This window comes from Cicer arietinum, chromosome 3 (assembly GCF_000331145.2).
Source record: "Cicer arietinum cultivar CDC Frontier isolate Library 1 chromosome 3, Cicar.CDCFrontier_v2.0, whole genome shotgun sequence".
NCBI lineage: Eukaryota > Viridiplantae > Streptophyta > Magnoliopsida > Fabales > Fabaceae > Cicer > Cicer arietinum.
In genome coordinates, this window is record NC_021162.2 from 76285217 (window position 1) to 76298500 (window position 13284).

General features: G+C 32.2%; 3 protein-coding genes across 6 annotated transcripts; 1 reads left to right on the plus strand and 2 right to left on the minus strand.

Moving 5' to 3' along the window:
* Window positions 1-3102: 3102 nt before the first annotated feature.
* LOC101514009 (uncharacterized protein At4g00950) lies at window positions 3103-4566 on the plus strand. The gene is made up of 2 exons (XM_004494777.4): window positions 3103-3952; window positions 4187-4566. The coding sequence occupies exons 1-2, from the start codon at window positions 3386-3388 to the stop codon at window positions 4277-4279; spliced, it is 660 nt and encodes a 219-aa protein (XP_004494834.1). The 5' UTR covers window positions 3103-3385; the 3' UTR covers window positions 4280-4566.
* A 793-nt stretch (window positions 4567-5359) lies between these two features.
* On the minus strand, window positions 5360-7400 carry LOC101514343 (uncharacterized). Its single transcript, XM_004494778.4, has 3 exons — window positions 7242-7400; window positions 6325-6407; window positions 5360-5743 (listed from the first exon to the last, which is right to left on the minus strand). The coding sequence occupies exons 1-3, from the start codon at window positions 7318-7320 to the stop codon at window positions 5714-5716; spliced, it is 192 nt and encodes a 63-aa protein (XP_004494835.1). The 5' UTR covers window positions 7321-7400; the 3' UTR covers window positions 5360-5713.
* A 1145-nt stretch (window positions 7401-8545) lies between these two features.
* LOC101514667 (uncharacterized) lies at window positions 8546-11610 on the minus strand. Of its 4 annotated transcripts, none has more exons than XM_012714186.3 (3): window positions 11371-11610; window positions 9564-10396; window positions 8546-9202 (listed from the first exon to the last, which is right to left on the minus strand). In XM_012714186.3, the coding sequence occupies exons 2-3, from the start codon at window positions 10370-10372 to the stop codon at window positions 8719-8721; spliced, it is 1293 nt and encodes a 430-aa protein (XP_012569640.2). In that variant the 5' UTR covers window positions 10373-10396; window positions 11371-11610; the 3' UTR covers window positions 8546-8718. The 4 variants fall into 4 exon arrangements, with proteins under 4 accessions (XP_012569640.2, XP_027188873.1, XP_027188872.1 ...); XM_027333072.2 differs by having other exon boundaries at window positions 9564-10399; XM_027333071.2 differs by having other exon boundaries at window positions 9564-10433.
* Between the last annotated feature and the right edge of the window lie 1674 nt (window positions 11611-13284).

A 13284-nucleotide genomic window follows, 5' to 3' on the forward strand; every position in this document is an offset into this window, starting at 1 on the left:
TTATTTAAGTTTATATTTTTTAATCTTTTATACTATAATAATAATGTTACGTTCTATTCTAAATCATAGCTGTAAATTAACAATATTATTAAATTGGACGTGTCCTAAATTCAACTTCAAAATATTTTTGTTTGTGAATTAATTATAATAATATTTATTATTTTTTTAATAAATAAAAAATTATATTAGACTCTGTAACCCAAAGTTATTAAATGGGCCAGAGTACTATATTAATAACGAGCCCAGTAGGTTGTCTTCTTTAACCTAATGGCAAAGTGGCAACATGACCATTGACCAGATAAACTAGTTAACGTTCCATTGTAACATTGAAAGGGGAAAATATGAGAAATTAGATAGAAAAGTTATTAAAGAGGTAAGGGTAATGAAGGAAGAAATACATGTCAGACATTATTATATTTTAGAACCGATTTTAATTTACCGTGGAAGTTTCAAATTATAGCTTTAGATAAAGACTAATGTTATTAAAATACATATTTATATAATACTTTAATATTTTATAAAAAAATAAAATGTAATCTCAATATATTTTATATGGTTTTGTATTTATGTTCTTGTAAGATTACTGTTAGATAACTCAAGTTTGGTCAATAAAATTATTTTCATTCAAACATCTCAAACAACTTGCAAAAAAAAAAAACTCGCATTTGAGGCCAGAACGTACGTTTGTTGTGTCTCAACATGAAACCAAACAGACAATTAGTACAAAAATGAAGGCATGGACTAGAGAAAATGAGGCATTTATTTATGAGGATTTGTATTGTACATGCGTCAATTTAATGTATTAATTGTTAAATCAATAGTATTCTTTTTAAAGTTAGGGAAGAGATAAATTATTATTAATAACAATTATATGGCTATTTTGCAAATGTTTTATACATGATTTGAATCTTCTCCTTTAAAGTTATAATGTTAAACTCTTTTGATATTTAAATAAATTATTATTTAATAAAATTATAATAACTAAATAATATTCACAAAAAATGTCGGTGAAATAACATTTAATATTGTAATAATAGTGAATATTGAATATTATTTTTAAAAAAATATAGAAAATTAGTTTATTACTTATAAAGAGTGAAATCATGTTTTTTTTCCTTAATTTAAAGTACAATACTAATTTAGGTATTAGCTTTTTATTTACAAAAATAAATTAAGTTATTACTTAAGAAACTCTTCACTTTATCATGTATCATATATTCTTCCTAAATTTATATTTTTTCTTATTAATATGTGATAAACGGTCAAACAAACTAATCGGATTCTTTTATTTATTTTTGTATAATATACTTAAAACAATATTTTGTCACATGACACACAGATAGATATATACATATTTAACAATGAAAAAAGGTGTATATAATGAAGTTGGGTTGGCATCTTGTTGCTGGCCCACATAAGCTTTGGGTGAAAGCAATGAGGACCAAGTACTCAATTAAGGATGACAATAGTGTCGTAAATAATATGACTAATGTCATTCTAACTCTTGAAGGGAGATTTTCGAGTCTCACATTATGCCTTAGACGGTGGTTAGAGGCGAGACATTATTTTCGTACATGTACCAATTCTCTCTGTGATACAATTGTAAATTGTAGTTATCAAACCTTTTTATTCGGAGAAGCTTCTATATGATTGAATATATGGTCTTAAATAGGAAACTTCTTTTCCTACCCCAAAGTCACTTAGAAGAATACTTCAAAAAATATTTCAAAGTATATTTTTGAAAAAAAATACGATTTTTTATTTTATTTTTGAAAACATAAGGGTAAATGTATCTATTCTTAAAAATTTCAAAGTCCGGTCCTATGTGGATGGTAGACTAGCCCAACATATAATATTGTTGATTAACTTTTTCCTTCTCTCATTGATTGCATTGAATCTAAACCAAACGGAAGAAGATTTTCATTTATTCATTTATTTTTTGTTTTGGCACTCCAACTTTCAGGAAAATTTTGTTCTCTTTTATCGAAAGATAAATAAAATTTGATCAATAATTATTTTAGTAATAATTCAAACCGAAGTTCTCATAACTATTTGCTTTAATTAAAGTCCATTATTCAAATGAGGATTTAAAGAATATGAATTGCAAGTGTTTTGCTTCTTTGTCAAAAGGTGAAATGACACTTGCCATAATACACTCAACATGGATGATACTTCGCAAATTCCTTTCACTTTGAAAACTCAATAACTTTTTCAGATTTGGAAGGGGTAGGGCCAGGAGGGGACCATGTCTAATGGTTTTTATTTTGCTTAATTCTGAGTAGTGAACGTGTATCAGTATACAGATATAATATTAAACTATGGGAAGTTGGCGTTGGATCCTTTTCCCCTAATTGCTATACTCAAGATGATTAGAATCACATCTTATTCTAACCAAATGGGCCAGTCAGATACAATGGCCACTCTAGTGATCTTTAAGGTTTAAAATGAGTTACATTCCATCACATTTTTTCTGTTTACTTGTCATTTTATTTTAAATAGAGAATAAATGTTTCATAATTAGATTATCACTGCAATGCTACGAATAAATTGACATGTATAACTTGTGTTGGAAACTTCTAACCGACAAAAAACCTTTAATGGTTGACCCATATTATCAACTTGGAGTCAACGTTAAGCATATATCAAGTAATAAACAGTTTGGGTAAATTAGATCAATCTGAATTTCAATATTTGTTATGGTGCTTGCTAGCAAACAGGTTTGACTTGCTTGAAACGACATGCCACTTTCACTAGTCAATCCAATTCCAACTAGTCTGTGATCTGTTCATGCTACTGTATCAACTTCCATCAATTTGGCATCCAAAGCGTATAATTGCAGGAGAAGAAAGAAAAAAAAAAAATCATATGTCCTAGGGGAAATTGTAGTCCTAGTCCTAGAAAGTAAAATGGGAAAATAAACACATTTTAATGCATGCAAGTCAGATTTTGCTATTCATAACTTTACTACTCATTGTATGCCGACAAAATAGTACAAGTTTGCAGAATTTTTGTCGTGGTGTAAAATGGAGTACTATATAGTGGTGGTCTAATTGAGTGGCTACTTTTTCTGTTACTTTTTGAAATGATGGGCATGTTATCATATCCGTGAATATTAATTTGACACGAGACAAATATACTTCTTATTATTAGGGTGGTGGTGGTAATGGTAATGGTCTAACAAAGCGGGAAAGTAACATACGATACGTATTTTGTCTTCTCACCTAATTATATGTCCACACTTTCCTCTTTTCTGAATTCTAATTCAGTTATATCATATTCACTCACACACCAAATCATCATTTTTTTCTAATTGATATATCATTTCCCCTTTTATTTTCTCCCTGATCACATCTCGTCATCTGTGTCTGTTGGTGTGGAGTGTGTGATGGGTTCTGAAGCAGAGGCAGAGCAAGATAGCAACATACCAAAGCTCCCTTTGTTCTCTGTCCCAGCAATGCAAATTCAAATGGAAATGCAGTCGCCAGAGAGACCGGGGACCTCAGCATCGGTACCATTTCGCTGGGAACAAGAACCCGGAAAGCCGAGACTTTGCAACGCACTTGTCACATTCACCAATCCCACCAACAAGTGTTTGGAGCTTCCTCCAAGGTTGCTATCCACTACTACTGTCTTGCATAGTCCTCATGTAACCAGCAGCAGATTCAGGTCTCCATCTTTTAGAATAGAAGACAACAGCATATACAATTGCTATGGGTCTTCTAGCACTGATACAGGGTTGTTTGGTACTATGGTTCTTGTCAAAGGAGACAATGGGTGGTTTGGTTCTTGGAGGAAAAAGGTTAAAAGAGATATCAATGGGAGTAGTCATGTCTTTCCATCTTCTTCTACTGGAACCATTGCGGAAACTAGTTTCACTCACAACAACAATAACATGGTGATGAAACGTTCTGGGAGCTCTTCTAGCCTATCTCATGGCAAGACTACTGTCTGGGTAAGCTTTAACTCTTTCTTCATGCAATGTCTATACTTTCTACTTCCATATGTGTCTGCCAAATTTATAAGCAAATGTTAGTATCTAAGGCAGGATCAAATTCTGGACCTCTTACATAGAACAAACAACTCTTTCTGTGTCCCATGGAATTGTATTGTATTGTAGTTCCTATTTGCGCAAGATATATGTTATTATTATTAAAATGCAAATTGTGTTCTAATTTTGCATTTGCAGACAACCATCTGCGAGGGGATGAAGCAGGTGGTTCCACTTCCATGGAGAAGCAAAAAGCTGAAGAAGAAAGATGGGAGTAGTCTTAGGTTTTGAGATTTTGCGGTCTCCGAAACTATCCACTGTATCATCTGAACTGTACTATATTATAACAGTATATTTATGAGATCAGTATCCCATGTTCATCATAGTGGCAGCAACCAGCATATTCAGCTGCTACTACACTACTGTAAAACTGTGGGGTTACTTCATTCAACAGTCTCTGTTTTCTCATGAGATGATAAGTTGTAAAGGATTTTTAACCTACTAGAAATTAGTAATAGGTATCTCATCTCATGTTGCAATTACTCCGTTGGATAATTGAAATCAAGTGCCTTTTCTCATTTCCTTCTCCTTTTCCATTTGCTTCGTGATATCTCCGATGCTTGTCTTTATTAGAGCAAAATAACAAGTGGAATTTCAACCACTTTATTGACTTATCAGCTTAATGCCCAGTGATAATAATGATATGGACAGACATTTCTTCCAAATTGTAAAGCCATTGAATTGGCAATATAGAAACATATGTTCGTTTCTGATTATACATTTAAAAATAATATATTTTAACTAAAATTTAAAAGCATCTTTGTTTTTGATTTTTATAAGAAAGTTATTTGCATAGATGATAATAACATAAGTTTGAAAAATAAATTATATTTTAAAAATTTATTAGCATAAACTGTTGATTAAGAATAATATATCATGACAACATATTATAAGATCCTTTTACTAGATTAACTACTGTCATAAACAATTCAAATGTAATTTCAAAATTATAATTATTTAATAACAATTATATGAAATGTTTATGTAAAGTTAATGATTAATTTTTAATATTAGATCTTGCACTTGCATCTGACCAATAAAATAAAAAATTAAATTATAATTTTACTTATAATCTTTTGATTATTGAAACATCAAGTTTGTGATTGTAAAATAAAATTTTAAACTAAACTATTTATTTTAACATCTAATGAGTAACAAAATGTGAAATTGAATTAGCTATCTGTTTATATGTTATACTCATTCATGCAAAAGTAACTTTAAACCCATTTGCAGCACTTCTATACAAACATTTTTTTTAAGAGCTACAATGTTTTCTTTTAGTATTCAAAGCATGATAATGACAGCAAAAAATAACATCAAGATGTATTCACGTTCTTATATTAAATGCCAACTCGATTAATAAACAACATTCATGTGTTCAAGTTAGCTAAAAAAAACTCCTTCAAATTGTCACCAGAGGAACAATTCAGAAAGTGCATTACTTAGTAGAGGCAAAATCAATCAGGCAGCACAATAAGCAGACATTCATCCCAACACTTAACCTAAATATGAAATGAAGCCACTAGACGAATCTGGAACTGATAGGTTGTCACAAATGGATGCTCAATCAAATGTTTTGTAACTGGGCAATTTTATTACTCACAATGAAAAAAAGTTCAAGCAGAGAAGTTGACAATTTTCCCCTTGTATCTCAAGTAAATCAGCTTACTTTTTACCAGTCATACCTGCAACCACCTGCAATGACATCGGACAACAATATCAGGAAACCATAACTGTAAATGATGGGCTGCTCTTGTGGGGGGGTGGGGGGGTAGGGACTAGAGGGCGCTTCTAAAACCCCTTTCAAGTGTTGTCAACCATTGATCACGGAGAATAGCGGCTTGTTCAAACTCCGGCTAAGCTTAGAGTATTATAGCCTTGTTGTAACCACTATTTGACAACATTTTGTACTGCATAGCATATTGTGGAACAATAGCAATTTGTCCAGATTCACTATGCTATAGCTGTTATTTGGCAACATTGGGGTGCTTTGTCTCAAGTGGTATCAGTAGAAAAAGCTGAATGTAGGGGTGGTATACAAAAATCCAGCTGCACATACTGTGATGCTGAAATTCTGCTTGTTTCACACCAACCTTCCACAAAAGACAGAAGATAGAAATCCGGACCTTTGGATTTGAGGACATAACATCACCAAACACAAGTGTAGAATAAAGAATGTTACCCGTGATGAGATAAAATATTTAATATTTATACAACGTATTCGGTTTCAAAAGTCAAAACAATACTGCAAAGTTAAAGTCAAAAGAAACACTCACGTCGCTCAAAGCAGGTTGAGGAGGTTGTTTGGTTGTCTGATATGAATCCAGCATAGGTCTCACAAACGCAGGAAGAAAAAGACCTGCGGAAAATTTCACATAGTAAGTGAATAGCAAGTCAGTAGAAAATGATTATATCCAACTGTAAACAAGTTCAAGAATACACTAAATCTAATTTTAAGAAGAATCTGAATCCCGAAACAATATAAAATGGTTATAGAGAACGTGAATCAATCAGAATAAAATTGAAGACCAGTGGTAAATATCTTATAAGAATTTATGCCCTTCCCAACACCCAGTGAGAAGGGATAAGAGAAAAGACCCATAACCCAAAACACGAACTCTCTATGTTGTTACTTCTAACCCTATTTTAGACAAGACAATCAATTAATAACTTGAATTAGGTTCCATCCAAAATGTAATCCTATCAAATAAAAGCATTAAGCATAGGTGATTCAGGCAGTTAGGTGCACAAACTTAAGGCTAGAACAATAGCAGTGTTTTCATAATTTTGATTCAAATGAGTAATAAGTTTAAGAACCACATTTACAATTCAAGAAATATGGCAGAAGCTACAAACCAAACATTTTGTTATTTAAAATTTAGTATGTCACATCCAAAGGATTTGCTGTGACACTTATGTAGCTAACATTGGAGATATTGAGTGGGCGGTGTATCTGATAAAAGTCGAATATATTAAAAAAACCAAAATTTCAGATTTGTATCATTTCCGTGCATTGAATTGCAGTGTTCCACTCCATGAATCGCAATAACCAATTGCATAATAGATGGGGAGATAAATCAATCAACACTTAACCCTAATTATACACAGTGATCGAGTATTTTATACGCAATTATTGATGAGAAGAGGAAAGTTAAGAGTTATTAGGAGTTAGGATTAGGGTTTAGAGAGATACCAAAGCCAGCGATGAGACAGGAAGCAGCGAGAACTGGTTCTTGAGCAACGAGCATTCTCAACCTCTCCATAATAGCCATTTCGATTTTGATTCTCAATTCCTTCCAACTCCTTCACTTCAATTACGTATCTTCCACTCTCTTCTCCTTTCTTCTCTGTATATGGATTCTGGATTTCTAGTTACTTTCCCTTCTCCCTAACCATTTTGGGCCAGACAGATTTAAGATGGGCCCAGACAGCCCGCTAAATGCAATATGTCGAATTCAGTTTTGAACCAAACAAAATATGTTTGACAAAAAAATATTACGAACAAGTACTCCAAAAATACTTGCTAATGGTCTAAACATATAAATTTTGTATGAATAGTGGACTGAAAATTGTGTATTCAAAATTTTAAAAGTATTAGTTTTTCTTTTTCTTTTTTAAATTACTAATTTTGATTTTCAAAATTTTAAAAGTTACAAATTTTTCTTTCAACAAAAAATTACTACTTTTAATTTCTTGACAAAAAAATTATATAAATGAATTTAGAGACTAATGGATATGTCCTTTTACACTACTATCTAATGAGAGTTATTTATTTTGTCGATTTGATCTATATTTTCTCTTTTTTTTTCTTTCTTTCTATCTTCAATAATTTTTTGTTGTCTTAGAAGAGACGATAAATATCACCGTAATTAATTCACACGATTAAATTCTAAATTAAAATCCAAAATACGACGTTCAACCTAAAAATATCAGCATTTTTTAAGAATTAAACACAACATTTTTTAAGAATTAAACACATGTTGAATACTATTACATATATAATGTTATTTGATGCTCGTAAAAAAATAATTAATATTGTTACATATATAGTGTCAATTTTCTATGTTAAAAATTTAGAATTTAGATACTCTTATCATATAAATAATAATACCAACATGTAATTTATTTTTCACAGTCTACTTCCTATTGTTTTCAAATTCTTAAAAGTACGCGTGATTCTTGATCATTGATTCAAATCATCCATCATCATTCATCAACATGTTTTAAAAAAAATCAACCCATCATCAACATGACTTTGCTATTTCAATATTGACAACATGCTTTACAAAAACAAGAATGGAAGTCAAAACTAGAATACACACTAATTCACGAATGGAATCAGCCTATGGAGTTCTTCCTTTCTACATGAGCTCCGTCACAAACTGTCTCCTTCAAGATACTCCCTCCTCAATAGAAAATCACCACCCAACATTTTTTCATTACTACAAGTTTTTGGAAGTTTGCAACTTGAATTTTCTTCTACTATCCCCAGAAATGTTTTGAAGAGAAATATCTGTTTCTCATCATCACAAAAAGATTTAAGTACATAATCTCTATTCAATACAAAATTACAAAGCAGAATGTACAGTTTATAGACTAACTAATTTACAAAAATACAGACATATCTGATAACTTGTGACAAACAAGACTATGATTCAAATATTACAGAACTACGAACAAGGTGACATCCAACCGACAGTCCATCCTAACAGCAAGCCGGCCCCGACAAGACTTAATCCTAAAGCAATCGCAACGGCGTATGTTGTAATATCACAATTTGGCTTGCCTTCTCTTTCACGCTTGCCATTGGAATAGGTCTGCTTTCTCTTCCGTGATTTCCTACATTCATAGGACATCCACGGAAGAGCCACTGGAAAGAGAGTTGAGGTTGACTGATCATTATTCTTAATCTGATTGCGGAGAGTTTCCAGCTGCAGCAGTTTAATCAATTGTTTATAGCCAAAGAGTTGTGAAGCTTGTTTAAAAATGAGTGTAACAATGTGCTCTTTCTCCGCATAAGCTTGTTTTGCTGCTTCCTCTGCTTCCCTTGCGCGTGTTTGAGAGTGACACAATGCCTCCATCAGTTGAGTTTTGTTTGGATCTCCCTCAGAAATTTGTTGACCCTGCTTGACATCCTTGTGTAGGGGGGTATCCCTGCAATGAAGTTGGAGTCCAAACATATATTAAGCAAATCAAAAGCACAAGATCAATGAGTTTTACTTTAAACAATACATGCAACAAAACTACAAGAGCCCTTAAGGCACTACTGTGATTATCTATTTTTTGGTAACCATGTTATTTGTGCGAAGTCTTCACCGACTGTTGCCGATGACTAATCTTCGTGCGGGAATCTGGCTAGCCACCTTTAGTGGAGCCTCTCCTCCTGACCACATTTTTCCATTCACAAGACTTGAACCGAAGACCTTGCTTAAAAGATCCGAGCCTAGTTCCACTCGGACCAATGTAATGTTGGTCAATGGTCATTATGTGATTATCTATATCAACAGGACAATACCTTGAAGATTTGTCAGAAGCAAAATACAACAGCCCTTCATTGGCAGAAGGCCCCTGCTTCCTATGTACCAATCCTGAATCTAAATTTCTCTGTGTATGAGCTGTCGTATAGGGAAAACTTCTGGATTTGGCTTCCGAGTTATAAGACGCCGTCTTTATTTTCTCGTTACTAATAGTACTAGAGCAAGGGTATCCAGTAAGATGCTTCTTCTTAGGAGGAGGAAGATCACAGTTCTCTATATGGTTGAGTGATTTGTGTGAAACAAAGGAAGCTAACTCATCTCTGTCTGTCGTCCGCCACCATGGCTCGGCCTTATCACCTTCAATCCAAGAATAATCTGATTCCGAGGAAAAATCATTTGTTTGCTTGGAGGAAACCGAGCAGGCAATAGAATCAATTTTCATCATCTCATGTTTTGCCATCACATCCATTAACTCAGGAAATTCTAGAGAATTCTTACCAGATGTTTTACTTTCATCACTAGCTAGCAAAGTTTCTACCTCTTCCTCCAATGCACTTAACTTTTCATTTGTTAAACCTTTTTGATACTCATAATTAGGTTGCAAATGCAACCACCACCTAGGGTCAGGTGATGAATGACAAAATGAAGATTTGCTGTTAAAATGGTTAACATTAACAGCAGCACAATCTGATTCATCTGCTGTATTGGCAGGTCCAGCATCAACCAGTTTTGACGTCGCACATGAAGTTTGGCGACAAGCCAACTTGGGAGCTCTTTTTGCATCTTCCTGCACAAAGCATCGATTAGCAGTTCTCTGCCATAGAGTCCTCACTTCTCCCGCCGCCATCACTTATCAATTCCTTTTCATTACCTTCTGAGCAGAAAATAATATCAGCAGTTTAAAGCATCTGAATCCATTACAAAAGGATTTATGTGACAAGTAAAACAATGGCATCTGAAAGAGTATAGCATATGATTGGTCTAACTCCAATGAAAAAAAATAAAAATAGTAAAAAGAATACATTGATATACATAAAGATTGATATTACTAAAAGAAATGGTAGAAGATAATAATATTCATATAATGCGGAAAAATGGAAGGCATATTAGAGAAAATTAGAAATGTAAAGTCTGGAGTCCATACAAGCACTATACCTTTTTTTGTTATAGGCAAATGTTAGATGTTAGTACGTCATGTTAGTGGACAGAATTGGAGGGTTGGACCTCCTTCGCAAATGATGCATTATACCATTTTATAAACATGTTTATAGCTTGTGAATTATGATAGATATGCTAGTTTTAGTAGGAAGAAGATAGAAATGCATTTGGTCATGATACATCATAAGATATATTCCCTTCCAATTTCATATAGTCTTTTTAACATGAATAAGTGCATTTCCATCTTCCACCTACTTGACCATGCATAACCTAAAACTCTGCGATCCTTCTTTGTTCAATTTGGTGCTGTACTGTTGTTATTGTTAACATATGTTTTTTAGAGGACACATACTCATTAGTCAAAAATAGCATTTTTATTAAATAATTTCAATGTTTATTCTTTTAATCAACAGTCAAAGTGCACGCCATAACAAAACCAAATAAAAAACATTTATGCCATTACCAATTATCAAACTCAACAATCTTCATAACATGTGTGAAAATCAACCAACATCAATATATATGAAAATTAAAAAAAGTTCAATCAAATTATGAACTACCTAGACCATCAAAATAACTTGAAGAATCACACAGATACATGTAATAGAACAAAGACGATACCTAACTGTAATAATCATATAAAATATTAAAAGAATCCGGAGAAGAATTGAGTGAACGAAAACGAACCAAAAGAAAAAATAGCAGAGAGTGAGCAAAAGTGGATCAAGTTGAATAGATGGAAAAGAAGGGCACGAAATTGAGATTCAGAGGGAGATCCAAAAGAATCAGAGAATGATGACACATGTGAAATAACATGTCTTCTTTTTTTGTTTTTTCGTTTTCATTAGAGAGAGCTGAAACCAGAAGAAGGTTAGTGTATACGACGTCGTTGTGATGTGCGTTATCTTTTTCTCTTCTGATTCATTTAAGCAGTCTTTGTCAAATGGTTGGTCTATACTAATTACCAACAATGATGGGGTCCACAATAAAAATCTAATGACACGTGGCATTCATACAAGAAAACCAACGGTGGATTGCTTGTCCTATTGGGCATTCAAAAAGATAAGATGCACTCTACTCTATCTTTCTTACAAAGAAAGGACACATTGTCTTTCATTGTAAATTATAAAATACTTTTCTAAGTAGAACATAGGACTAACCACCATTTTGGCCTTGTTTTATTGATAACATGACCACTCCCATTTTATTTTAAAAAGAATCTGAAATATCCTACCAAAGTTTATTTATTATTTATTATTTAATTAAAATTTTATAATATCGGTTATAGACTTATGCAAACTACTTAAAATAATTTTAGTGCGTGACCATGATTGTCTCCACCCCAAAAAGTCACAAGTAATTTTTCCAATATCCTTTCCTTCCAAGTGCCTATTGATTCAAACATTTGTACGCCGACAAACACTAACAGCACTTGAACTACCCAGTAAAAGAAATACCTTAATTAAATTACTATATATTATCGGTTCAACCCAACTTCATAGTATATATGATCATTTCTTATTTCATTAAACATCTGCAATTTTTTTCTTGAATTCGAGTCCGACATATTTTTTTTTTAACCAAGCGATGTATATTGGACCGATTGCATAATTATGATTTTGCATACGTTAGTAACTGGAAACAAAAATGGCCTTCCGATATGTTGATGAGTCATTGTATATATTCCATGACTTTAATTAGTCCAGTTCTACAATAATATACATATCGATATATATAAGCTTCTAATAAGATAACTAGCTAACAGACAATTAGCTTATATATGCCACACTCAGGAACGTACACCAACATTTCTGAATCAACAGAAATAAAATATTATATATACTACCGTCATGCAATTTTTTAGCTAGAGAGATTGTCTTGTTCAAATGTCTTAATCTGAACAAACACCCTAGAAACCAACAAGATCGGTTGGTCAAGTACCTTTGACACCGGTATAAATAAGTGGGAAATTGAACCACTTCCCAATTCTTACATCATTACACTTGTTTAATTACTTTTTTGTGAGAATATATCATTCATTTTAAGAATGCTGTAAAATTCTTTAATATGTAATTTCTTGAAGATATTATCGTATAATGTTTTTTACCAAAACAATTTTTAATTAAATTTTATTTATTTATTTTATCGAATTTTAAATTATTATAGTTTTTTTTTGTTGTTATTCTGGAGTGTTAATTAAGAACCAATTTTTTTAGTTAAATATGATATTAAATGTTATAAGAGTGTAAAAGGTAATTTTATTATTTCATTTTATTGAATAAAAATAAAAGTCATTCCATTTTATTGAAACATTTCTCGTACTCTCACCACTCTTTAAACGAAAGTTACACCAAACACAACACATGTTTAAAATTTCGTTCCCTTCTCTATTGAAATTTATCCCATTTTCTCTAGTTGATCCAATTTAAACTAATCATAAATAAAAATAATTATTTTTGAAGTTGACTCTAATATTGTTGTTGACATGTCTCTCTTCAATCTATGCTGGAAGAGGCCCCCCCACCTTCTTAGATTGCTCGATTGGAAGACTTCAATCTGTTATTATGTATATGCCCTTATATATATATATTATATATATAT